The sequence below is a fragment of the Drosophila novamexicana genome, unplaced genomic scaffold (genome assembly GCF_003285875.2).
Source record: "Drosophila novamexicana strain 15010-1031.04,08,12 unplaced genomic scaffold, DnovRS2.1 tig00000009-arrow-pilon, whole genome shotgun sequence".
In the NCBI taxonomy this organism is placed as follows: domain Eukaryota; kingdom Metazoa; phylum Arthropoda; class Insecta; order Diptera; family Drosophilidae; genus Drosophila; species Drosophila novamexicana.
This window is the reverse complement of record NW_020824766.1, coordinates 305,617-329,348: the sequence shown is the minus strand read 5'-3', so window position 1 is coordinate 329,348 and position 23,732 is coordinate 305,617. Positions and strand designations below refer to the sequence as shown.

The 23,732-nt window shown below is 45.8% G+C and overlaps 6 protein-coding genes across 7 annotated transcripts; all 6 read left to right on the top strand.

Annotated features, from left to right (window-relative positions):
• The first annotated feature begins 432 nt into the window (after positions 1–432).
• On the top strand, positions 433–5,379 carry LOC115767681. Its single transcript, XM_030711978.1, has 5 exons — positions 433–1,044; positions 2,023–2,311; positions 3,453–3,784; positions 4,377–4,456; positions 4,522–5,379. The coding sequence occupies exons 1-5, from the start codon at positions 961–963 to the stop codon at positions 4,832–4,834; spliced, it is 1,098 nt and encodes a 365-aa protein (XP_030567838.1). The 5' UTR covers positions 433–960; the 3' UTR covers positions 4,835–5,379.
• A 261-nt stretch (positions 5,380–5,640) lies between these two features.
• LOC115767692 (glycine cleavage system H protein, mitochondrial) lies at positions 5,641–6,537 on the top strand. The gene is made up of 3 exons (XM_030711989.1): positions 5,641–5,780; positions 5,901–6,179; positions 6,247–6,537. Exons 1-3 carry the CDS (start codon positions 5,663–5,665, stop codon positions 6,345–6,347), a joined length of 498 nt encoding a protein of 165 aa, XP_030567849.1. The 5' UTR covers positions 5,641–5,662; the 3' UTR covers positions 6,348–6,537.
• A 491-nt stretch (positions 6,538–7,028) lies between these two features.
• Positions 7,029–15,244, top strand: LOC115768545 (acetyl-coenzyme A synthetase). Its single transcript, XM_030713157.1, has 6 exons — positions 7,029–7,610; positions 11,988–12,726; positions 12,795–12,949; positions 13,010–13,178; positions 13,244–13,433; positions 13,498–15,244. The coding sequence occupies exons 1-6, from the start codon at positions 7,300–7,302 to the stop codon at positions 13,944–13,946; spliced, it is 2,013 nt and encodes a 670-aa protein (XP_030569017.1). The 5' UTR covers positions 7,029–7,299; the 3' UTR covers positions 13,947–15,244.
• Positions 15,245–15,344: 100 nt separating this feature from the next.
• LOC115768562 (inositol monophosphatase 1-like) lies at positions 15,345–18,717 on the top strand. Of its 2 annotated transcripts, none has more exons than XR_004018572.1 (4): positions 15,345–15,532; positions 15,594–16,096; positions 16,158–16,819; positions 16,875–17,613. XR_004018572.1 is itself a non-coding variant. In XM_030713181.1 (4 exons), exons 2-4 carry the CDS (start codon positions 17,627–17,629, stop codon positions 18,696–18,698), a joined length of 951 nt encoding a protein of 316 aa, XP_030569041.1. In that variant the 5' UTR covers positions 16,498–16,819; positions 16,875–17,626; the 3' UTR covers positions 18,699–18,717. The 2 variants fall into 2 exon arrangements, 1 of the variants encoding a protein (XP_030569041.1); XM_030713181.1 differs by lacking the exons at positions 15,345–15,532; positions 15,594–16,096 and adding exons at positions 17,814–18,322; positions 18,383–18,717 and having other exon boundaries at positions 16,498–16,819; positions 16,875–17,752.
• A 57-nt stretch (positions 18,718–18,774) lies between these two features.
• On the top strand, positions 18,775–21,214 carry LOC115768555 (protein cappuccino). The gene is made up of 4 exons (XM_030713169.1): positions 18,775–20,043; positions 20,104–20,475; positions 20,535–20,963; positions 21,132–21,214. The coding sequence occupies exons 1-3, from the start codon at positions 18,929–18,931 to the stop codon at positions 20,908–20,910; spliced, it is 1,863 nt and encodes a 620-aa protein (XP_030569029.1). The 5' UTR covers positions 18,775–18,928; the 3' UTR covers positions 20,911–20,963; positions 21,132–21,214.
• Positions 21,143–22,390, top strand: LOC115768570 (inositol monophosphatase 1). Its single transcript, XM_030713200.1, has 4 exons — positions 21,143–21,316; positions 21,374–21,507; positions 21,561–21,929; positions 21,991–22,390. Exons 1-4 carry the CDS (start codon positions 21,248–21,250, stop codon positions 22,253–22,255), a joined length of 837 nt encoding a protein of 278 aa, XP_030569060.1. The 5' UTR covers positions 21,143–21,247; the 3' UTR covers positions 22,256–22,390.
• Positions 22,391–23,732: the final 1,342 nt, after the last annotated feature.

The window sequence follows — 23,732 nt, the reverse complement described above, 5'->3', positions numbered from 1 at the left end:
TAAGTACAATTTGGGTGAGTGCTCAAAAAATGTTAAGAGCATTCAAAATATTACAAAAATCATTTGTTAACAAATTAAATGCAACACTAATTAGTAAGAGCTTGTCTTTGGCATAAGTTATGGCTTGTCAGTCAAAAGTTGCTCGCTTCGTACGACCTGTCGTTGTATAGGCTGCTGCACTCAGTGCTGCCAACTGCCGCTGGATGGCGCTTTAGGCGCGCGCCATTCAAAAATTAACATATTTGTGGTATGTTGCAAAACACAACTATTTTATGGTCGATAAGAATTTTTACAACTATATACATCAATAATGTGGCTAATATGACGATAAGATTCCTGAGCGCTTTGCTGTCGTTAGTTTTTTTTTTCAGTTCGCTTCGATTTTGCGCGTCCAAGTGCCAACGAAAAACTCTACGAGGCAGGGTGCAGTTGAGAAGGGCAATATTGAGGCTCGCTTATCAGCAAAACTTCGCTCAGCGATAATATAATATAGCATTTACCAACGCACTCACATATTTGGTAACGTTGCTCACGGCCAAAAAGACGCATTTCGGCCGCCGATTTTCAGTTGGCAAACGATACGAAAAGCGAACGCAGTTCAGCGTAAAGTCGAACAAAAAACTCAAATCTATTGAAAATAAAAGTGTGCTCAATAATTTTTACTGGCCAGCTCTGATACAGCTACCCGCTTTTTGTTTTTATCATTTCCTTGTGTTCCCGTATTCAAAGTTGGCCACTATCCGTTATCGAAAAAAACAATCTAATTGAAAAAAAAAAGAAAAAAAAGGCAAAGTATCGCAAAATTAATTGGCCCATGTTACGGCGCAACAATTCCCCGTACCCAGCACCGTGTCCGGTTGATTTAGTTGCTTAAAGCACGTCGCGCATTCGATACGCAGCTGCCGCCCACTCGACCAGAACGTTGCAATTGATTCGCATTAAGCTAAAATCCTAGCCAGAATGTACGGACAGCAAAGGCATCCGGGCATCCGGAACTTTGACTCCCTGAAAACCTGGTCAAACTGGGCCGGTGGACTCGGCGTGGTGAGTAACACATATAGAAGCTGTTATCGGCGCTGCACCTGAATGTTGACCTCTTTCCGCCCATTTGATAATTGATAAGAACGCGTCTGTGGGCCAACTCTCAATTTTAGATACACAACTGTCCATACTCGTTCACAGAAGAGAAGAGGGTATATTTGTTCTGTGAAATGTCTGTGCATCTTTAGATCTATTAATCTCTTCGTCGATTCGTTCGTCTATTCGTCTGTCTATATGTCTATCCGTCCGTCTGTCCATCCGTCCGTCCATCCGTCTGTTCACTCGTGCCTATTCGTGTGTCTATTCGTCCATCCCTCCGTGTCTGTGTCTGTCTTTCCGTCCATTCTCTATCCATTCCTTTGTCCATCCGGCTGTCCATTCGTATGCCCATCTATCCGTCCATACTCTGTCCGTCCGGCTGTTTTTTCTTCTGTTTCGTACGCTCATCTGTCTCTCCATTCCTGTGTCCATCCGTCTGTCTATCCATCAGTCCAATCATCTGCCCATCCGTCCATCCGAATAGCCATCTATCAATATATGAAATAAATATTGTATTAAATTATCCGAGCCTTTGCAAGTAGAGGGCAGTAAATCGCCAAAATCTATGTCTGTGACAGTCTTAAAGCTCTAGACTATTTGGCCACGCCCAACGGCGCCTTTCCAAATCGCAAAAGTCTCTATTATCCACACTTTTTGATCTAGAGTGACAGCATTTGGAATAAAGAGACTAGAGATTGGCTCTTCTAGAGATAAAAGAAATCGATATCTATGTGTTAAGCTCTTATTGGACTGCCAAAGAGTATTACGCAGTCGGTTGCACTACAAATTGAATAGTTATCAACAGGAAGACCTGCACACACACACACACACACACACATACACCTGCCGATCAGCTGCCCCTAATCAATCACAGCTCTTATCAAAGCGCTGATTCATTCGCAACTGGCTGCAGTCCATATTGACCCTTAACTCCTTTTGCAGGCCCAAGCCTGCATCTGGATAGCGCTCACGATCACGGCAATCTGTGCGTACACCTGCCATGTCTATATAACCGACGACATGACTTATGGCACCTTCGTGAAGACCATCTTCTTCGAGGTCTACTTCCGCGGCAGTTGCAAGATGTCGACGGAATACTATCAGAACTTCAATTCGACCATATTGGACCTGGTCACAACTGTCTTTGATCCCACGCAGGTTCTGGTCTGGGACTGCGTTTACCTCGGCGTCTCGGTTGGCTGGCTCGTCGTCTCCATTGTGCTCCTGACTTGTAAGTACGAAGACACCGAGAGTCTAACTCTTGAAAATATTTCAAAATTCCTTGAATATAGCCATCGAAAATCTGGGTATTAAGTGGTTTTTATAGGGATTTTCCTTTATGTGGGGCACTTTTTTGTTGTTGTTTGTTTTGTGACTAAAAGTATGACGGAAATTACGAATTTGATTTTCATTTGTGATTCACGCGGCGGAATCTAGAATAAAGTAAATCGGTTTTATCTATTATAAAGACATTTCAATAGTAACTTTTATTATCAAGCAGCTGAAGCAAAAGATAAAATCAAAATAATAAAAAAAAGAAACGCTCTAGTTATGGCTGCCCGACTAGGAGCTACCCTACATTCAAGAAATCGGAATAATGTATCAAGGCTGTATATTTTAAAATTCAATTAATTTTAAAATTCAATTATTTAATTTACATTAGATGCATTCGAGAACTATCAAGGCAATTCAATTGTCGAAAGTTCTTAAAGTCGATATTTATTGAAATGGGGGCTTTCCACTCTCTAACTCTTTGGTATATAGATTAGATATATGCGAGAATTGACTGACCAATCCAATTGCCCCAAGGATTAAAAATCGATATTTATCGATATAGGGGAAAGAGGTAGATCGATTAGCTGTAAACCAGAAATAAACTCAATTGTGCCACGTTCTTACAATCAATATGTATCTATATGGAGGAAAGAGCTCTAGATCGATAACATTTATCGATATAGGAAAAAGTGGTGGTTATCGATATCTTATATTTATTTGATTGATAAGAAAAACTAGATATACTCCTATCTGATCCCTTGTTAAATATTAATATAGCCCAAAAGCCATAGATGCAATATACCCCATTTATAGAGATTTTACTGGGGCACAGGGTATACGATTTAATATTGCGCATGGACACAATTGAACAAAGATAAACGATTGGTTTGTTTGCTTTTATGATATTTTGCTGTTGTGTAAAAAACGATGAGGTTGCTTCACGTACTTGGTCTAAAGTATTGCTTGTCGTCCACTTTTCAATGTCGAGCACTTTCTATCCATCGATCAGCGATGAGGGCCTTAAGTCGACTTGATAGATGTGTCACAAATGGCTTTGGTCTTTCCCTGATTTGTTTTTCTTTGTTATCTTTTTTCAGGCGTGCGCAAAGACAATGTCAAGCAGACCCTGGGCGCTATCTACAGCTGGGCATTCTTTGTGGCCGCCATCTGTGCGATGGACCTGGCCTCTGGCGTCATCTTTGGCGTCGACTTTGGCTGCTTCCATGCCAAGGCATCCGAGTTTAATGCGAACAGCATCAATATCGGCGTCATCGATCCCAATGCGGCCCAGCTCGTAGCCGGAGGCGTCGCTGCCATTTCCATGATGCTCATCTCCTTCAAGGGCTTCATCATGTGGTACATAAACCTGCATTTGCTGGTCGTTTTGCTGGTGCGCGGCGTGCAAATAGAGCATGATAAGGATGGCTCGGTGAGTGGGTGACTAAAACGGGTGACATCATCATCTGGCATTGCCTCATGTAATTGTATCATAAACTGGCGTGTCAGACAGCTAAGCTCCGCCCCCGAAAAGCAACTAAGATCAATGAGCTGTTTCCAAAAATATGTAGACAACTAACTCAAGACGCTCAGGTGTGTGTAGGCGATATTAAATTGCCGCCGACTACGACATGTCTAAAGTTAGCCCCGTGTGTGCACATGTACCCAACGCCAAGGAGCTGCCAGCTGATAAGCTGGAAGCGTCCAGCAGTCGATACATTGGCTCAATGCTCTGCTGATAAGCGATCGGAATTTATTTGTCGGTGGCGCGTTTAAATATTATGTAAAGCACGCTCTAGTGTGCAGCTAAAAGCATACCCTGTAAATATTAACTATCATGACAAACGAATGCCTGTGCCAAGGACTCGGCTTGTGAACCTAATTCATCAACAAATTTCTTTCTGTGTCAATTATTTTATTATTAATTTCCATATCTTATCAACAAATTAATGGATATTATGGCATATGAAATTGAAGCTTAATCAATCTACTCATATATCTAATCATTTTTAATTTACTTACAGGACACGCTCTTCATGCCACGCAAGGACTCCAATGATATTCTCACTACCAGACCGCCCATTCGCGCCTACGAGGAAGAGAAGTGAGTGTAGCTGCCTTTTAAGTCGATAGCTTTTATTAAAATAAATTTCCTCGAATGCCTTGTAGAGTGGAGGTGCAGGCGTATAACAATGAAGCCTTCATGCCGGATACTCGCTCCACTGCGGAGACTATCGAGGTGAACGAGGAGGCCATTGTGCGAGCCGCCCATATGTCGCGTGATGCCAATCTGATGGATCGCCGTTTCCGCAGTATCGATGCCTTCCAGCAGTATCCGACGCCGAATGCGAACAATCGGCCCGCTCGTCAGTCATCGCAGGGTCCTGTGCAGGAGACGATTGTTGTGGCGACGTCGGGTTTCCCGATGCCCGATTACTCGCCACAGCCCAGTCCCAATGGGATTTTGCGGTCTCACTACTAAATCGGGAAAAGAAGAGGGCGCCAATGCATTTCTACATAATAATCCATATAATTCTCAAATAATTCCCGCCACAGTAAAGCCAGCAAACAAGTAAAGCAGATAAAGTTAAGTAAAAGAAAAGTGACGCCAATTGTAGTTTTTTATCAGACCGTCTTATTTATTTACGTTCGTTTAACAATAGATGTATATACAACCTGCAATTGCAACTGTGACTACAATATACATATACATATTTATACTTATTTGCACACCCAGTATAATTAGATGTGTTTGTTTTTTATTCGGTTGCTGATAAGGCAGCAACAAACTAATGCTAAATTTTACTGCCGATTGAGAATCTTGCCCCCAGCAACGATACGCTTTGCTTGACATCGGAGTCATTGTCAAATGTGCGCGACGTCATATGCATGTGATAATTGTGATAGTCTACATACTCACTATACAATTTGAAAATGTATGTTGAGCGCCAATTATGAAATTAATCGATTACTACTAGCAGGGCTGCAAAAATACGAAAATAATACTAAATTCACATTTATGTTGAGCATTTTGCGTTGACGTTGCTCAGTTGCGCGCTTACGTTGCGCAGTTTGAGCATATCCATTGAACGCAGGTCAATCAAAAGTTCACAAATATATTCATAATATTGATAAGCCGGTCGTTTTCGACGACAGATTTTGACACTAGACAGTATTGTCGAACGTAAAACGTAGTACGCTCGCTCAATATTGCTCATTTCATTTCGAGACGTGGTCGCGAGCATAACACACGCCGGTGAAATTCGTTGAACATAAATTACATTACAGGCAACTAATTTGCAACGGAAAAATGGTTTTCATAACAAAATTGGCTCGTGTGGGCGCACAGGCGGCTCGCCAGCTGCGTGCCACGCCTCTTGCAGCATCACAGTGCCGCAGTTTTCACGCCAGCTGCATGCTCGCCAAAGGTAAAGATATATTTATGCAATCACTCAGCAAAGACAACAACAGTTGTGGAGCCACTGAGCACAATGCAGCTAAAACTGCAACAGGTTCTCACATGTTTTTGTTTTTTGACCAATTCACAGAACGCCGCTTCACAGACAAACACGAGTGGGTCGAGCTGCTGGACGCCAACAAAGCGGTTGTGGGAATTTCAAGCTATGCTCAGGAAGCGTTGGGCGACGTTGTCTTCGCCCAGCTGCCCGAGCCGGGCACCGAGCTCAAGCAGGACGACGAATGCGGCGCCCTGGAGAGCGTGAAGGCTGCCAGCGAGGTTTACTCGCCGGTGAGCGGCAAGGTGACGGAGAAGAATGCGGAGGTCGAGGATACGCCGGCGCTGGTGAACAGCAGCTGCTACGAGAAGGGTGAGCATACAATTGGATTAGGTCTATATTCTTGTCCACTAATGAATACCCCTCCCTCCATACGCAGGCTGGCTGTTCAAGGTCGATCTCAAGAATCCCGCTGAATTCGAGAAACTCATGACCGAGGAGCAGTACAAATCATTTCTTAGCAGCAGTTCCGATCACTAGACGCTAATCGGAATATTGCTGCTAACCAAACACGCCCGCTGTTAACTGTTAATCTGCACCAAAACTCACGCACACACACAAACTCATTCATTTTCACACACACACACACGCATACGCACAATGTCCACGTTGTTGTTGCATTTGGATTTCGTTACGCTTTAAGAATAAACTGAAAAGCCAAATATTACACTTAAAACAATGACAATCGCAATCACAATTGACCTGCGCTGGCCCCCCATGGAATCGCTGCGGCTGCGGATTTGATAAGACGCCGAAGAGAGTCTGCTCTGTGTATGTGCGCGCGCGCGCTCTTATCGAACCACTCAAAAAGCCGCTCAATGTTAGATCAGCGTCGAACAGCGTGGCTCCGGCTCAGAGCGGAAATGTACGCTGAGCTGGGCATGTAACAGTCTGTTGCTGAGGCTGCGATTATCAGCTGATTACGTGCGGAAAACGCACTGGGCACACACCCTTACGAGCCGTGGAAACATAAGACCTGTTACTCTGATAAGCGATTGATGGACATGTCGGGCGACCGTTAGTGTCTGGCCACAGATGCTGATAAGCGCCGCGCAGCTTGAACTTGAAGCGTTTTCGTGTGTGCGCGCGCGCGCTGAAAGCTCCCGCCGAAAGCTCACCGAAATGGCAAAAGCTTTAAATCGCACGAGCGCTGCGCTCAGTGCTCAAATTGAACTCGAATCGTGCGGTACAAGAAGTCGTGCGCTGCGGGTAGTAGAAAAGAACCCCAACCCGAAAGCATTGTTCAACACATTCACACGCAAATAAACGCATACAGACACACACACACAGTCGAGAGGCAAACAAATTGAAAGAAAACACACGGGCGCATTGAAAAGTTGTATGTGAAAAGGATAATTGTCAGAAATTTGCGAAGCCAAGTGAACAAAAGGAAAACCTACATATATTTAAAACATAGACAGCCAGACGCAAAATGCCAACGGAAAAATCAATATTCAATCCAAATCCGGCAATCAGCCGAAATGCCTACATATCCAGCTTCGATGAGTACAAGAAATTCTATCACGAGTCCTTGGACAATCCGACCGAGTTTTGGTCGCGCGTTGCGAAACAATTTCACTGGGAAACGCCAGCGGATCCCTCGAAATTCATGCAATACAATTTCAACATCTCCAAAGGACCCGTTTCGATCAAATGGATGGAGGGCGCCTCGACCAACATTTGCTACAACCTCCTCGATCGAAATGTGCGCAACGGCCTGGGCGATCAGATAGCGTTCTACTGGTAAGTCCAATCAAGTCCTTTGGCCAGTTGCGTAGGTCGCATGAAAACAAAAGTGTAAACGTGCCAAGGATATCGATTTTTTCCTCATCTTCTTCTTCCTCTTCGTGCTCTGCTGTTACGAAACGCAGTCGTGACGTCGCCAGCCCTCGCTCGCCTCCCCGCCACCTACCCTTGGTCGGGCTGCATTGCGCAGGCACACGAGAAAACAGATGTTCGCAATTTAATTGAGCTCGAGCTTCGGTTGTTACCGCTACCATTGCTGTTACCGTTACTTGGGTTAGGTCGCTCTCTCAAGGACAGAGAGCCTCTGCTCTGGAATGAGCTTAAATACGAACATGAACTGACAGCTGACTGTTAATTCATTAGTTTGAGCAGCTCTGCTGTCAGATTTAGCAGCTACTTTCGGAAGGGTCAATGTCAGGGCCCTGACCAGGCCACATAAACTATGAATTCCAGTTCTAGGATTGCAATTTGTGTTGTTTACAAAGTGCTTAAATATTAGATATGCAGCAGCAAAGTAGCAAAGTAAACAAATGCAAGTACTTCAAATACATATTGCTTGGGGCTTGAATATATTACAAAACTTTCCCAGACTTTGTTTGACGCGCTTACAAATGAAATTTGTAATCGGAATTAATTAGTATTTTTGTGTTTATCAATGTATAATTAAACAGGTGCTGCCTATGTCTGTGTGCAGTTCAGTCGAGTGCTCTTCAAAAGTCATAAACGCCCTCAGATTGCAAAAGTAAATGCGTCTTACAGTTTATATAAATATAGTTGTTGTTTGTTGTTTCTTCTTCTTGTGTGTGTGTGTGTGTGTGGCATGTTTTGCTTCTTGCAGGTTATCGGGCACAAGGTTCAAATCAATCTCGACATCTTGCTGCCTGTCGAGCCGTCACACCAAAAAATAAAACAAAAATGTTAATTCTCTAATCTCGGGGGTTATCGCCGCAGTTCAGCTATGGACGCGTGCGAAAAGAAATGCAAATGATTCGGGAAACGGAATCCGATTCGGAATCGGTATACAAATAGATTATTAAGTCAGGTATGTGAAAGGCAAACGCAAGGTCAAACAATTGTCTGAGTCCCTGCTCTCGCAAGTCTATAATTTGAAAATTATTAAACTCAAATCCCAAACACAATTCGTCCATCAGTTAGATAAGATAAAGGCGCGTACCTGAGCAATTTGCACGTAATGAGCATTAATTAACACAGCTCGCTGGAAAAAATAATAATAAATAGATAATACACAGGCACAACAATAAAGGTAACCCAAAGCAAAGCAAAGCAAGGCAAACAGGCAAATCTGTGGTTTTTTTAACTTTTACTGGACTATAAAAATAAACCGAGGCATTTCTTCTGATACAAACGCACGCACACACACATAAGCAGACACACACACACACACACGCACGTGTAGCTCTGAAAAGTGCTTATATAAGCGAACGATTAGCACAAAGCGCGCAAATTGTTTATTCAAATTGATTTCGCTGCGAACGCACAAAAATCAAATTAAATATTTCGCGCCTCAATGTGTGTCAGTCTGGTGTCTGGCAATGGCCAACGGCGACAAGGTGCGCGGAAAGAGTGCCAGTGTCAAATGTTGAGAAGTTTAGCTCGAGCTGCGCGCCGAGCGCAGCTTCCGCTCTGCATGCCAAAGCGCAGCCACACTTACAGTTTTGGCGGCATTGTGTGTCGCGCAAAAATCACGCGATCATATGGTCCGATTACTCGCAACCAATCGCAGCGAGAATTACTACGCATTCACACATGCGCTGAGGCGGCTAAAACGTGTCTGTGTGTGTGTGTGTGTTTGTGTGGGTGGTATGAGTGTGTGTGCGCAAAAGAAACGAAGATAATGTTAATGCTGACACACCTACAGTTCGAACAAAAGGGCAACAGCAGCAACATAACGGGCATAGAAGTGAGGGGGTGGGGGGAGGCGATCGCCATATGTTTGTCTGGTTTTGTCCACGTTTTGTTATCATTTGGTATCCATTCCATTGAATTGCCCTCATTATGGTAGTATACAACTGTGCGTATCTTTTATCTCAGTCGAATACAAAACACAAATTCATAATCAAAACCTTTTGCATAATGTTGCATAAATTAGCGTCTGCGACTCGTCTAGCCGAAAATCATACGATGTTGCTCTCAAACTGTAGGGCCAGACCCAGACACAGCGACGCTTAAAAAAGCTGCAGCGCTTTGACTTCTTCACGCAATCTACTTTAAACTAACACAACAACAAATGAAAACATTCGATGCGATTTGTTTTCGTGTTGTTGTTGTTGTTTTATTATGTAGCTTTCAGACACGCGAACCAACAGCTGCTTTTGCTTAGATAATTATTGTTGTTGTTGCCATTGCCGGCTGTTGCGCCTCACATGATTTCAGCTCGTTCTTCCCAACACGCCTCTCAAAAGTGGAAGCTAAATTCGCGATACTTTTGATTTGTGATAAGCGCCAGCCAGCCACGCGTCTATCTGCTGCCAACGGCGACGGTCAAGATCATGAGGTTTCCATTTTCGTTTCGTTTCCAGGCAGCATTAAAATGCTCATGGCCAGCATTGCGGCAAAATTGATTAGCCCAAAGATTGTCTAGCGACAACGCGGCCTCAAGTGTTTCTTATTGGGAATTCGGCATTACGTTAACATGGGGAAAAATCGCGCCACCGGGCAACCGATTAAAGCTTCTAGTTAGTCATTTGCGGAGAATGCTAACAAAGGTTTGACATGTACCCATAAACGTAATAGCAATTGCGATCAGTGCTTGTCAAGCTGCGCAGAGAATGATTAACAGAGAGAGGAGAGAGAGAGCGAGAGAGAGCGTGCTTACCTTGGCCTTGAATTTGGCACTGGGCTGCTTAACAGCGCTGTTAGCTTTAACAGACTCTGTTGCTGTACTTAATGAGGTTTTGCCGGCGTTTAGCTAACAAATTTATCAATAGTTTCTGTTGCTGTTTGTTTTTGTTATATTTTTAACATCTTACTAATTAATTACAATTTCGAATAAGTTGAATATTATTTCACGAGGCAGCTATCGCGCCAGCTCATAGCATATCCAAGAAAAGGTGAACTTCGCACCCGTCTTTCGATTTGTGCTTTGCTAAAAATGCGACAAATACGTCATGAGTGCGACCTGGTTTTATACGCTACCCGATTTTCCTTGATGTTCAGAGACTCGCCAAGTCGTTTATGGCGGCAACTGAGTCTTATCGATCCATATGACAAAGCCAACCAATTTAGTCCATGATTTACAGATATTTACGGTCTTTGACTCACTTCAAGAAAACATATTTTTGCTTGGCTTTTGTGTCATACGGCACGTTGTCTAGAACTGTGACAGCTGACCTAGACCAAGACCTGCAGGTGACTTTCTCTATTGTGCACCTGTCCTTGGACAGTCTCGTCAAAATCCGTTCTATGTGCCGGTCCGTCACGATTTTTGATTTGTTTTTGTTTCTGTGCGCGCTCGATTGTGCATTAAATTTGTTGTTAAATTTTATGCATTTTGTATTTGGGTGCCATTAATTATACCCAGGCAATTCAATGGATAACAATACTCTATAAAAGTATGCGAACCAGCAGGATATGTGAACTGCGGTTCATTTGAGCAGGATTTGTTCTACTACCTTGACATTTTATTATCATTTTATTAGACACAACAGAAATTAGAATAATCTTAAAAAACAGAAAATTTAAATATATTTTACAGCTTCTAGAAAGGTTAGTTAATTGCAACTTTTTGTGAATGAGAATTCCTATGAATCTATGAATCTTTGAATGCTGAAGAACAAAATCCAAAGTATGATCTTCTTATCTATAATTACTTCTATCTGTATGCATTGTAGCTGTAACAAATTGTTGATCTGTCTTAGTCTATCTACATCTTAGTATTTTCTCATGTACGCACAACTTTATTGAACACTGTAACAAAAATCATATATATTTATATATGCAGTATATATCGTTGTCGGCATTGCAGCTGTTGACTTTTGTGGGTATTGTGCCGGCGGCCATTGGCTTCGGTTGCCAGGTTGAGAATTAAAGGGAAAGGCGCGCTACTTAGCCAGCAGACGGGGGGGAGAAGGGAAAAGTGAGTCGGGAAGCAATAAGACCCAAATGACAGTCACTGTCAGGCAGCTTATCAAATCAGCAAATTATATTGCAAATTCAAATTAAGTTGGCAGCGACAATTAGGAAGCCTCAAATTGCTGTAAGTGATTCAATTGATTCGGAACGGAACGTGGGCTAAGTAGCCCATCTCTCCCCATATACCCTGTAACTGAGGGAGCTTATTGATGGGCTGCTCATTTTTGGGCACATTGCCAGCGGATTAATAATGTAGTTCCGCATTCATTGTCCATATTGCAGGGAGGGCAACCACCCCGATGACTATTCGCGCGGTCTCACCTACCGCAAGCTGCTGGAGGAGGTCTGCCGGTTCGCCAACGTGCTGAAGGATCATGGCATCAAGAAGGGTGATCGCGTCTCGATCTATATGCCCATGATCCTGGAGCTGCCCATTGCCATGCTGGCCTGCTCACGCATTGGCGCCGTGCACTCGATTGTCTTCGCGGGCTTCTCGCCGGATTCCCTGGCGGAGCGTATGTTCGATTGCAAGGCTAAGCTGCTGATTACGGCCGATGGCGCTTGGCGTGGCGAGAAGCCGCTCTACCTGAAGGCCCTGTGCGACACGGCTCTGGAGAAGGTAGACGAGATGGGTCACTCCGTGGAGAAATGCATTGTGGTGTCGCATCTGAAGCGCGTTACGCCCTGCCAGGAGAATCATGTGGAGCAGGATATACCGTGGACCGATGATCGCGATTACTGGTGGCACGAGGAGATGGAGGACAAGGAGCCGGCCTGCTATCCCGAATGGATGGACGCCGAGGATCCATTGTTTATGCTCTACACGAGCGGCTCCACGGGCAAGCCCAAAGGCGTGCTCCACACTACGGCCGGCTACCTGCTCTATGCGGCCACCACCTTCAAGATTGTGTTTGATTACCATCCCGGTGACATCTACTGGTGCACCGCCGATGTCGGATGGATCACTGGACACACCTATGTGGTCTACGGTCCACTGGCCAACGGCGCCACTTCGGTTATTGTAAGTCATCCCGCGAGCTGGCTTCGGTGGAGCAATTACTAACCTTTTCATATATGTTTTACTTGTAGTTCGAGGGCACGCCCTTCTATCCCGGCAACGATCGCTACTGGAGCGTAATTGACAAGTACAAGGTCACCCAGTTCTATACGGCGCCCACGGCCATACGTGCGCTCATGAAGTTCGGCGAGGCGCCGGTGCTCAAGCATAATCTGAGCGGTCTCAAGTAAGTGTACAACACAATGCCAAAGCAGACTATCGAGCTGATGTTCTCGTCTTTCCACAGGGTATTGGGCAGCGTTGGTGAGCCCATTAATCCGGAGGCCTGGCTCTGGTACTATCGCAACATTGGCAAGGAGCAGTGCTCCATTGTGGACACGTTTTGGCAAACGGAAACTGGCGGTCATGTCATAACGCCTCTGCCCGGCGCCACGCCTATGAAACCAGGCTCTGCTGTACGAAAGATGATATTAATTGACCTGGATCAATATATAATTCCATGTCTGTGCTTCTCTTGCAGACGTTTCCCTTCTTTGGCGTCAAGCCCTTGCTGCTGGATGAGTGCGGAATTGAGATCAAGGGCGAGGGCGAGGGCTACCTGGTATTCTCGCAGCCCTGGCCGGGCATGATGCGCACGCTGTACAACAATCATGAGCGCTTCGAGGACACATACTTCTCCAAGTTTCCCGGCTACTATTGCACTGGAGACGGTGAGTTTAACTGGCATACAGGATCTATGCATATCGTTATACTTTACAAATCTTGCCAATACAGGAGCTCGTCGCGATGCCGATGGCTATTTGTGGATCACTGGCCGCGTGGATGATATGTTGAACGTGTCGGGCCATCTGATGTCCACCGCCGAGGTGGAGTCTGTGCTCACCGAGCATCCACGTGTCGCCGAATCGGCTGTGGTATCCCGGCCGCATCCGGTCAAGGGCGAGTGTCTATATTGTTTCATAACGCCCAATGAGAATGAGGCGTTCGACCAGAAGCTAATCGCTGACCTTAAGAAGATGGTGCGCGAACGCATTGGCCCCTTCGCCATGCCAGATGTTATACAAAATGCGCCCGGCTTGCCCAAGACGCGCTCCGGCAAGATAATGCGTCGGGTGTTGCGCAAGATTGCCGTCAACGATCGAAATGTGGGCGACACCTCCACCCTGGCCGATGAGCAGATTGTGGAGCAGCTGTTCGCCAATCGTCCCGTGGAGGCCAAGTAGACAGACCCAGACACAGAGCCAGACCCAATGACCGACCCCAGTTACTCTTCTTTGGATTCTAGCTTTCAGCTTAGCTCCTCTGCAAACCTCTACTTAGCCATAGTTTGCTGCGTTCGCATTTAGGCTGGCCAATTCGACCAGTTAATATCCACGTATGCTATTTACGTGAAACTTGTAAATCTCCCCCCAATCCTTTCTATCCAATACATATATATGTATATATATATGCATATATATATATATATATTACTTATGTTTAGCGCCAACTGTTGGCCCCGCGAGGGGCTTACAGATTCCACCTAGTTCTTAAGCTGTGTGCGTAAGTAAGGATCTATGCACCTGTTATTTTCGATATATTCGTTATACATATATTGATATTTTGAATGTGTGAATTGGTTCTGAATCGTATACATAAATGTCTTTATAGAATGTAGTTAATATGCTGAGCACGCACACATTTTTCTTCACAGTTCTTTTGTTTGTTTGTTGTAGTCTTAGCCTAAGTTCTTGCTAAATTCGTTGTGATACAAATTTAATTATATTGATTATGTATGTATTTTTAGTAGAATTGATAAAACAAAATATATACACGATTTCAGTAATACCCATTAACAACACATTAACACTAAATTTTGATTTTATCCCATAGATTGTAGTATATTTTTAAAATTATTTTATATGCTTTTGCTATATATTCTGCAGCCGTTTACAGCACCAGCCTAAGCTAAGGAACACGTAAGTCCGGATTATATATCTATATCTATATTTGTGGTTTCGTGTTGGCGATATTTACTAGACGTTCCGAGCGTTTGTTAGTCTTAAGATTGGAAAAGATACATATCAATGTGGCATAATGCTTATAAACATTCCAAAATACTAATTTGATATACATATTTTATCAGCTATATACATATAGATATATATATATCGCTATATGGTCGAAAAAGACTTCCCGCAACGAGAACATATCATTGAAAAACTCTGCTTAAAAAAAAACTTAAAATATATACATATCATTATTGTTACTCGTTTACCCCGTTGTTCAGTTAGAACTATGTATATCGTATCTCTCAACTGAACATGGTGTGAACGGACCACGTAGTATTGTTATTGTTAGTTATCCACGTTGGAGACGGCATCGAAGGGAGAGCTATGAATGGAACGCGGGTGCTGCTTGATCCTAAAGGGGGGTCGCCAGCAACGCCCCCCGGTCTGATTGTAAAAAGTTGTTTAGGTTTTTAGAGCGTCGATGCGAGCAGATTTAAACAAATACATGTGAATTGAACCAGATATGTACATACCAATATATATATATATATATATAAATATATTTATCGAATCTTATATGTGTATAATAAAGTTTATTGTTTCAATGTATATACGAGTTTTCATATCCCTTGACTTAAACTTCTTAAGGCTAACACATTTTCATTATTTGCTTTACCTTAGTCCTAAGTGCAAAAGTTGTCAAAATGCAAGTACCTTTAAGAGCTGTGACCGGCCATTGTCCAGGCAGACAATTCTCGACGGCGGATCGCGATAGGGCGTGTCAGCTTATAAAGCAGCTAACCCGGGAGGCCGGAGAGGTAGTCGTATCATTTGAGTAGGCAGCATAGCATGGATAATCGCCGGAGATAATATTTACAGCTGATGATGAAGGGGCACGAGCAGAAGCCCGAGTTCAAAATGAAGGTACATCAGCGCGATCTGGTGACACAGACGGACAAGGCTGTGGAGCGCCTACTGGTCGATGGTATACGGAAACAGTTTCCAGATCACGAGATCATTGCCGAAGAAGGCACTGAAGGCACCGCCAAGAGCTGGGTCCTGAGCGATGCGCCCACTTGGATCATAGATCCCGTCGACGGTACAATGAACTTTGTGCACGGGTTCCCTCACTTCTGCACATCGATTGCCCTGTACGTGGAGAGGAGGGCCGTGCTCGGCTGGATTGACAATCCCATGCTGAGGCACACATATGTCGCGCAGCAAGGATCGGGATTCTACTTCAATAAACAGCCGATGCGAGTCAGCGGACAGCGGGATCTCAAGCAGTCGCTGGTCTGCCTGGACTGGACCGTGGCTCTGGGCGAAGATGGCAAGGATTCAGCCTCGCCCAATATCTTCAAGCTGCTGCCCATGGTGCATGGGTGAGTGGAGCCTCAGATACTCATATGACTGTTCGTGCGCTACTCCAAAATGCTTTTCCAGCGTACGCGCCCTCGGCTCAACGGCACTCAATCTGGCGCAGGTGGCCATTGGTGCCTGCGATGCCTACTTGCAGTTCGGCTCACACGTTTGGGATTGGGCTGCAGGCGTGCTGATGGTCGAGGAGGCGGGTGGTGTGGTCATCGATCCGTGCGGCGGCCCCTTTGATATATATTCGCGTCGCTTGCTGGCAACGGCAACGCCAGAGCTGGCCGAGCAAATGGTACCCCTGGTGCAGCAGCTGTTCCCCCAGCCACGTGATGACGAGCCAACACATCCAGGAAAACAATCGATGCCTTAAGCATGCCTTGACTACGATCAGCCAAAGCTTTGTCATGTATGGAGAAATAAATCATTTTAAATTTTCTAGTGATTCAAGATAGCCAAATGCAAAGCATAATTAGGGGTTTCTTGACAAGCAGCCGTCGCCAGTGCCAGGCTCCGCCTGCAACGGCGACTGGCCCATCTGTCCAGGCAGTGTCACAGGGACGAGATGACACATGTCATCGTGGCATGGACAAATGCCTCGAGCTGGCCTGTAAAGGCGTGTGGCAGCAGATGCATGCCTTCCACGCGAGGCCCAGCCCCAAGATGGCGGCAAACAAATGGGACACGCTGATTGAAGATGTGCTGGTGCGGGACACCGCGATGCATTCGCCAAATGAGTAGGTAGACCCAAGCAGCAGTAGCTCATAGAGTGCTAATCCAATCCTTGCCCAGATTCATAGCCGAAAACAAGGCTGATGAGTCCATCTGGCCTGTCGATGACATCGATGGCTTTGTTAAACTTTTCCCCGGTTGTCCCAATGCTGCAATTTCGTGGGAGATGGACTCTGCAATGCTGACTGTGCCGCAGGCGGGTGGCATAGTCATGGATACCCCAGTGAATCCTTTACATTTAATAAGCCTCTGGCTGCTCCTATCAAAACAGCGAGATAATGAGCTTAAAGGTGTAGAAATAACTCAACCAGTTGACCAGGACTCTGCTAGGATCGACGAGCTGCCCAGGGAGAGAGCTGCAGAGGAGTCGATTGTGGCAATAGCCAAAGAGAAGGACGCAGGAAAATCTAAAAAATCATCAGGAAAGACTTGTCCACAACAGCCGAAAATTCGCAAACAGAAAAGAAAACTTGCAAGACGGCCTCCCAGAAAACCTTGTGGTACACCCAATAAACGGGACGACTCGAAACCTGGTGATCCGTGCATGCCCGGCTATAGTTTGTAGATCATGTGCTGGAATGGTAGCCATGAAAGACGACTCATCGACCAGTGACTCGTGTTGTTTTTCTCTCATTCGCACACAAACTAGAACCTTGCTAGATAGACGACGGCGACGAGGAAGGCTGCTCATCTGCCATTGACTGGACTTTACGCGGCCACAGTTTCGAATTTGGATTGAAGCAGGCGCAGTTTATATTATTAAAATATTTATTAACAAATTTGGAAAATAAACTACCGATTGCCATTTAAAAATGTTTCGATTCGCGTGTCTGCGACTGCTGCCACTAGAAAAGGCCTCCATTCGAGGGAGTGCGACCCACGTGGACGTCGACCAATGCGCTGTGGAGGTCTGTCGCCTGGTCGACCGGGCTGCAGGGGTAAGAGTTGGGCGGAAAGCAGACGACAGTGCTCCATTAAGATATCCTGTCTGACCGACAGCACCTAAGGGCGGCTAGTGGAAAGATTCGCGGCTTTGAAACCAAACTGAACAGCAAGGATTTGGTTACAGCCACGGATCGCGAAATTGAGGAGCTGTTGATAAAGGGCCTACGGGGACGCTTTCCCGAGCACGTTTACATTGGCGAGGAGGGCACCGCCGGCGCATCTACGGGCCGCAAGCTGACCGAGGAGCCCACCTGGATCGTTGACCCCATCGACGGCACCACAAACTTTGTGCATGGCTTCCACTGCAGCTGCATCTCGGTGGGCTTCTGGCTGAACAAGCAGCCGGAGCTGGCCATCTGCCACAATCCCACATTGGAGCTCATCTTCACAGCCCGTCGCAATCGTGGCGCCTACCTGAATGGCGAGTCCATACGGACAAGTGGTCAGACCGAGCTGGAGCGTTCACTGATTATGCAGGAGCTGAACGCCGAGAATCTTGAGCGATGCGAGCACAGGGACATACTGTTGGCAAACGCAGTTGGAATGCTGCTCAAGGCACATGCGTAAATAGTATAATGGAATATGAAGTCGACTTGAAAACAAAGGTCTCTCGCATACCACAGCCTGCGCACCACGGGCTCCGCCGTGATGGACATGTGCCTGGTGGCCATGGGCGCTGCCGACGGCTATTACGAGTTCTATCCGCATGCCTGGGACTTGGCAGCGGGCGCTTTGCTCGTCCGCGAAGCGGGTGGCGTCGTCATGGATCCAGCCGGTGGCGAATTCGATATCATGTCCAGGCGTGTCCTGGCCGCTGCCACGCCAGAGCTGGGCAGTCAGATGGTGCGACTGCTGGGCGACAGACAAATCTATCATCATCGAGACGATGAGCCCCCCGGAAATCCAACTCCAAATTCAAGTAGGATCCGATGTGTGTGAGTAGGCAAATAAATGTGGCTGGCATTGAGCCAGACGTCAAAATGTATTATTGTTTTCCGAGATTCGTTTAGGTATCTATACACACACACACACACACAAACACACGGGTACTGTTAAAGTTTTCGGGTCTTGTCCAGTCATTTGTTTCAAAGCATGCAACTCTTTGATGGGAGTTGGTAGATAAAAAACATCAGCATCAGACGTATCCTCTTGCTAGCCAATTTATTGCCATGGTCGACGAGAAGAAGGGCGCGGAGAACCCCAGCCCAAAGCAGCCAGAAAGGGAGGTGCTAGAAAATGCGGCCACCAGCTATGGGCTCGAGGATCACGAGGCGACCGCTCAGGATCCGCGGGTGAATGAACTGCAGAGGTCACGCTCGATGAGTATGCGTAAGTCCTTGACGCCGTCCGCGAGACTTGGGCCGACCTCAAAGCCCGTGTCTAGGAGCGCGAGCTATGCTCGATATTCTCAGGCACGCGAAGAGCCACACCCAGCTCCAAAGGCAAAGGAGGCACCAGCAGCAGAACAGCCCGAACACGTAGCAAAAAATGCGGCGCGCAACTATGGGCTGGAGGATCATAAGGCCAACGTACAAGATCCGCGTGTTGCTAACATGCACGCCTCCCGTGAAAAGGCTCCAGTCGAAAGTCGCGAACAGCTGACGCCTATTTTGGAGTCCACTTCAAAAACAACCGAACCCGCGCCGGCCAAGCCCGTCAAAGAGGGCCCTCAAGCCGTTACCAGCATTAATAAGCCAGCAGTCGTAGTCGCAACACGCACGCAACCTGCTCCGCCTGCATCTCCACCTGCTCCGCCTGCTGCTCCACCTGCTGCAATCGCTGCACCCGCTGCTCCTCCCGCTGCTCCTCCCGCTGCTCCGTCAGCTGCACCCGCTCCAGCCCCTGCTCCATCCGCTGCAACCGTTGCACCTGCTCCACCACCAGCAGCAAATAAAGACAAAATGAAAGCGGTCTCCAAATTCACCAATACCGACGTCACGTTCGATCCGTCAAAGGAGTATGCGTCAAAGACCACAAATACCGCGGGTAGTCTCTATACGGATGACGAAGAGCCCGCAAAAGCGCCGGCAGCACCACCAGCGCCGGCAGAGCCACCAGCACCACCAGAACCAGTTAAGGAGGAGAAGCCTGCATTCAATTTAGACGAATGCTATGCATTCGCCGTGGCATTAGTGCGGAAGGCAGGTGCCATTGCGCTCAAATCCAACAAGGAGCGGCTTTCGTTTACCACCAAGGATCACGAGAAGGATCTGAACACGCGCGCCGACACCGAGATCGAGGACATGTTAACGAAGGCAATTCTGGAAAAATATCCCGAGCACAAGTAAGCCAACAACTAGTGTGCCGCAAGGCCAGCTGATTCAATAATTGCATCCTTCCACAGAGTAATCGCCGAGGAGGCGGTTTCCCAGACCGAATCGCGCCAGGTGACACTCACCAATGAGCCCACCTGGATTATAGACCCCATCGACGGCACCATGAATTTCGTTCATCATTTTCCCTACTATTGCATCTCGGTGGCGCTGCTTATTGACAAGGAAACCGCCTTCGGGATTGTGTTTAATCCAGCCTTGCAGGAATTTTATACGGCCCGAAAGGGCAAAGGCGCCCAGCTAAACGACGAGCCGATAACGACCAGCGGCCAGCAGAGCCTCAAGAGTGCCATGATCCTGCAGGAGTACAGCTCTGGCATGAACGAATCCCGCACCTCTGCATCCATGGAGAACGCCAAGCGGCTCATAAGGAAGACCCACGCGTAAGTTCACGGTTAAAATCAAAGTGTCGCAATCCAACCAAGTTCAATTTTGCTTGCAGCTTACGTTCAATTGGCTCCTCAGCCATGGGCCTGGCCATGGTTGCTTCTGGTGTGGCAGATGGGTTCTACTTCTTCGGATTACATGTGTGGGACATGGCGGCTGGCAATCTGCTAGTCACCGAGGCGGGCGGCACTGTCATAGATCCTGCTGGCGGCGCGGTGGATATTATGTCACGTCGCGTACTGGCCGCTGCCACAGAGCCACTTGCCAAGGCTCTGTCCAGCGAGCTCGTCCAAAACTATCCGAAGCCACGGGATGATGAGACAAGAGTGGAGACTGAGCCCCGCACAAAGGATTTCACTGCGCAGACAGAATTCTCTGATACCAGTTTATCATTAGATTCGGACAGTTCAGCATACCGTAATATTCGATAGCTCAAGCAAATGAACCATCTGCTCATCAAGAGTTCAAATCCATCTAAAAGCATGTAAGCCAGTAAACATTTTGGTACACCAATAACGGTTGTTTTCCTTTCGCTTCAAATGAAAATGTCGATTACTATCGATAAGTTTGTATCGGCGCACCGCAACCTCATTTTGCTGCACTGTGAACAGCACTGTGAATGCAGCCTTGTAATTTTTGAACACTTTTACAGCACTGGGCAAACAGCTGTTAGCTGCGAGCATTCATTCGTCTACCGCAGAACTTAATCTAATTACGCATTTGCAATCAACTGGACGTGAACGAAAAAGAAACGGAAACATACATTCAATGGCAGACAGCGTAGATTTGGGCAAGTGCTTCGAGATCATCAACAACCTGATCACAGAGGCGGGCCGGGTGAGTGAATATTGTGGGCCAGTCTTTGGCAAATAATTTACAAGGCTCTTTGCACAGCTGATTGCCCGCAACAATGAGACCCGGCAAGAGTTTGTGTGCAAGTCTGGGGACATTGACTTGGTCACTCAAACCGATCAGGATGTGGAGAAATTGCTCATGGATGGCATTCGTCAGCATTTCCCAGATCACAAGTAGCCGCATGCGACTCGAATGAAAAGCGAAATGCGTAATAAATATTTTCCAGGTTCATTGGCGAGGAGGAGAGCAGCTCCGAAGGCGGTGTCAAAAAGCTGACCGATGCGCCCACCTGGATAATCGATCCAGTGGACGGCACAATGAACTTTGTGCATGCATTTCCGCACTCTTGCATTTCCGTTGGCCTCAAGGTGAACAAGGTCACCGAAATTGGCATCGTTTACAATCCCATTCTGGAACAGCGTTTTACGGCCCGCCGTGGCCAAGGTGCCTACTACAACGGCCGCCGCATACAGGCAAGTGGTCAACAGCAGCTGAACAAGGCGCTGGTAACCAGCGAATTCGGTACCTCACGCGACGAGCAAAAGATGCAGGTGGTCAATGAGAATTTCGCCAAAATGGCCAAGCATGTGCACGGGTAAATTTCAATAATCTTTAATAGCAATCGCCCATTGATCTGATTTTCATCTTATACCCAGATTGCGTGTGCTGGGATCAGCGGCTTTGAATATGGCTATGGTAGCGCTTGGCGCTGCCGATGCCAACTACGAATTCGGCATTCATGCCTGGGACGTCTGTGCTGGTGATCTGATTGTACGGGAGGCGGGTGGAGTAGTCATTGATCCCGCCGGCGGCGACTTTGACATCATGTCACGCCGCGTCCTGGCCGCAGCTACGCCCCAACTGGCCCAGGAGCTGTCCAAAGTGCTGACCCAATACCACCCCCAGCCCCGCGACGATTAAGCGAAGCAGACCATAAATCGTCGCCATCTGTGCATTTGATGACTAACCAAAAAGCATTTGATCATTATGAAACCAGTACGTTTAATGAAATTCCATTGTTAATTGAAATAAATCTCGAGACGTGTAAACAATACAGTCATATCTATGTATATACTACATAAGCGGATGCTATCCGGCTTTGTGTGGGCCCTGCCCTATTTTACTTTTAAAGATCACTTATCATCTCATATTCCGACCTTGGAATAGTTAAATTTTCCGGCCCAACTAGTTATTTTATTGTATAAGATAATAGGCGTGTTATGATAATATGGCGTATCATTCCAAAACCAATTATTTGGCCGAGACTGTTTGGTCATGATGTCAAACTAGCTTGTTGATTTTTTGTAATATCTTGGCCAAATAATTGATTTTGATATGACACCATTTGGACTCAGTACTATCGATTGGAATTAAACAAATGAGCGCTATTCATGGTACCTAGTTGACCTGTTTAGCCTTGGTTATTCCATATCATGGATATAGTCCTAGCGAATCTAAAGGACCGAGTTTTCGCAAAATGCGCAAAAACTTGGTCCAAAAATATGTACATATGCTTTTCTTTTACAGCCGCCTCCTGGATGGTTTCTAGTTGAGTAACATATTCTTGGTTATACCATTCCATGGATATAGTTCTTGGGGACCTAGAGGATCAAATCCCTGCAAAATGTGCATTGAAATGGTCACAAAACATGTATGATATTTCTTTCAGGAGCTCTTTTACATTAGCTGCAGCTGCAACTGTTGTTTAACGGGCGGCGTACGCGCTCATTTTACATAGACTGCTAATTAACAGATCTAATTTAAATTGAGTTACATTTTTGCCTTTTAATGCTGTGCAATGAAAATTTTCATTCGAAGAACTCGTCGACCTTCTGGGCATTACTGTTCGCCTGTTATTTTGGCAGATTTTAAGAAAATTCTCGGCAGCCAGCGGCTTTTGGGAGTGCAATGAAATTGTTTTACAGACCGTTGATTTTTAAATTTTTTAATAAAAAAAAACAGGATTTTCTTCTTTTATTTTAAATAATTGATTTATTTATGTTTAAATTTACAACATTTTTGTTTTTAATAATAATTTTCTCAATTTCTCTTAAATAATTATATTTATAATTTGAGCTTATCTAAACTTAAAATAAGTATATCTGGCTTAATTAAATCACGTTTTTTTCCAATATCGGGGTAGGTTCGAATATCTCAACTTGTTTGACGATTTTTTTTTAAATCTCGGGTAAATATAATCTCATTTTGAAATGTTATACCTTTTTGAATTCGTACGGATCCCTACTATCAATTTAAGTTAATTAACAATCGACGGTTTGAAAAAAGTTGTTGTCCCAAGAACGATTTGTTTGTAAAGTCAACCTCTTTTGTTGATTTTTTGGCATATCTCGGCCAAATAATGTCCGATTTTGGAAAGATATACCATTTTTGACTCGTA

Coding starts and splice junctions, on each gene's coding strand:
- LOC115767681 (XM_030711978.1), top strand. CDS start 961: ATGTACGGACAGCAAAGGCATCCGGGCATCCGGAACTTTGACTCCCTG. Junction 1,045..2,022: donor GGGCCGGTGGACTCGGCGTG/GTGAGTAACACA, acceptor CTCCTTTTGCAG/GCCCAAGCCTGCATCTGGAT. Junction 3,785..4,376: donor AGCATGATAAGGATGGCTCG/GTGAGTGGGTGA, acceptor ATTTACTTACAG/GACACGCTCTTCATGCCACG.
- LOC115767692 (XM_030711989.1), top strand. CDS start 5,663: ATGGTTTTCATAACAAAATTGGCTCGTGTGGGCGCACAGGCGGCTCGC. Junction 5,781..5,900: donor CAGCTGCATGCTCGCCAAAG/GTAAAGATATAT, acceptor ACCAATTCACAG/AACGCCGCTTCACAGACAAA. Junction 6,180..6,246: donor CAGCAGCTGCTACGAGAAGG/GTGAGCATACAA, acceptor CTCCATACGCAG/GCTGGCTGTTCAAGGTCGAT.
- LOC115768545 (XM_030713157.1), top strand. CDS start 7,300: ATGCCAACGGAAAAATCAATATTCAATCCAAATCCGGCAATCAGCCGA. Junction 12,727..12,794: donor ACGGCGCCACTTCGGTTATT/GTAAGTCATCCC, acceptor TTTTACTTGTAG/TTCGAGGGCACGCCCTTCTA. Junction 12,950..13,009: donor CATAATCTGAGCGGTCTCAA/GTAAGTGTACAA, acceptor GTCTTTCCACAG/GGTATTGGGCAGCGTTGGTG.
- LOC115768562 (XM_030713181.1), top strand. CDS start 17,627: ATGTTTCGATTCGCGTGTCTGCGACTGCTGCCACTAGAAAAGGCCTCC. Junction 17,753..17,813: donor TGGTCGACCGGGCTGCAGGG/GTAAGAGTTGGG, acceptor TCTGACCGACAG/CACCTAAGGGCGGCTAGTGG. Junction 18,323..18,382: donor ATGCTGCTCAAGGCACATGC/GTAAATAGTATA, acceptor CGCATACCACAG/CCTGCGCACCACGGGCTCCG.
- LOC115768555 (XM_030713169.1), top strand. CDS start 18,929: ATGGTCGACGAGAAGAAGGGCGCGGAGAACCCCAGCCCAAAGCAGCCA. Junction 20,044..20,103: donor GAAAAATATCCCGAGCACAA/GTAAGCCAACAA, acceptor ATCCTTCCACAG/AGTAATCGCCGAGGAGGCGG. Junction 20,476..20,534: donor CTCATAAGGAAGACCCACGC/GTAAGTTCACGG, acceptor TTTTGCTTGCAG/CTTACGTTCAATTGGCTCCT.
- LOC115768570 (XM_030713200.1), top strand. CDS start 21,248: ATGGCAGACAGCGTAGATTTGGGCAAGTGCTTCGAGATCATCAACAAC. Junction 21,508..21,560: donor CAGCATTTCCCAGATCACAA/GTAGCCGCATGC, acceptor AATATTTTCCAG/GTTCATTGGCGAGGAGGAGA. Junction 21,930..21,990: donor ATGGCCAAGCATGTGCACGG/GTAAATTTCAAT, acceptor TCTTATACCCAG/ATTGCGTGTGCTGGGATCAG.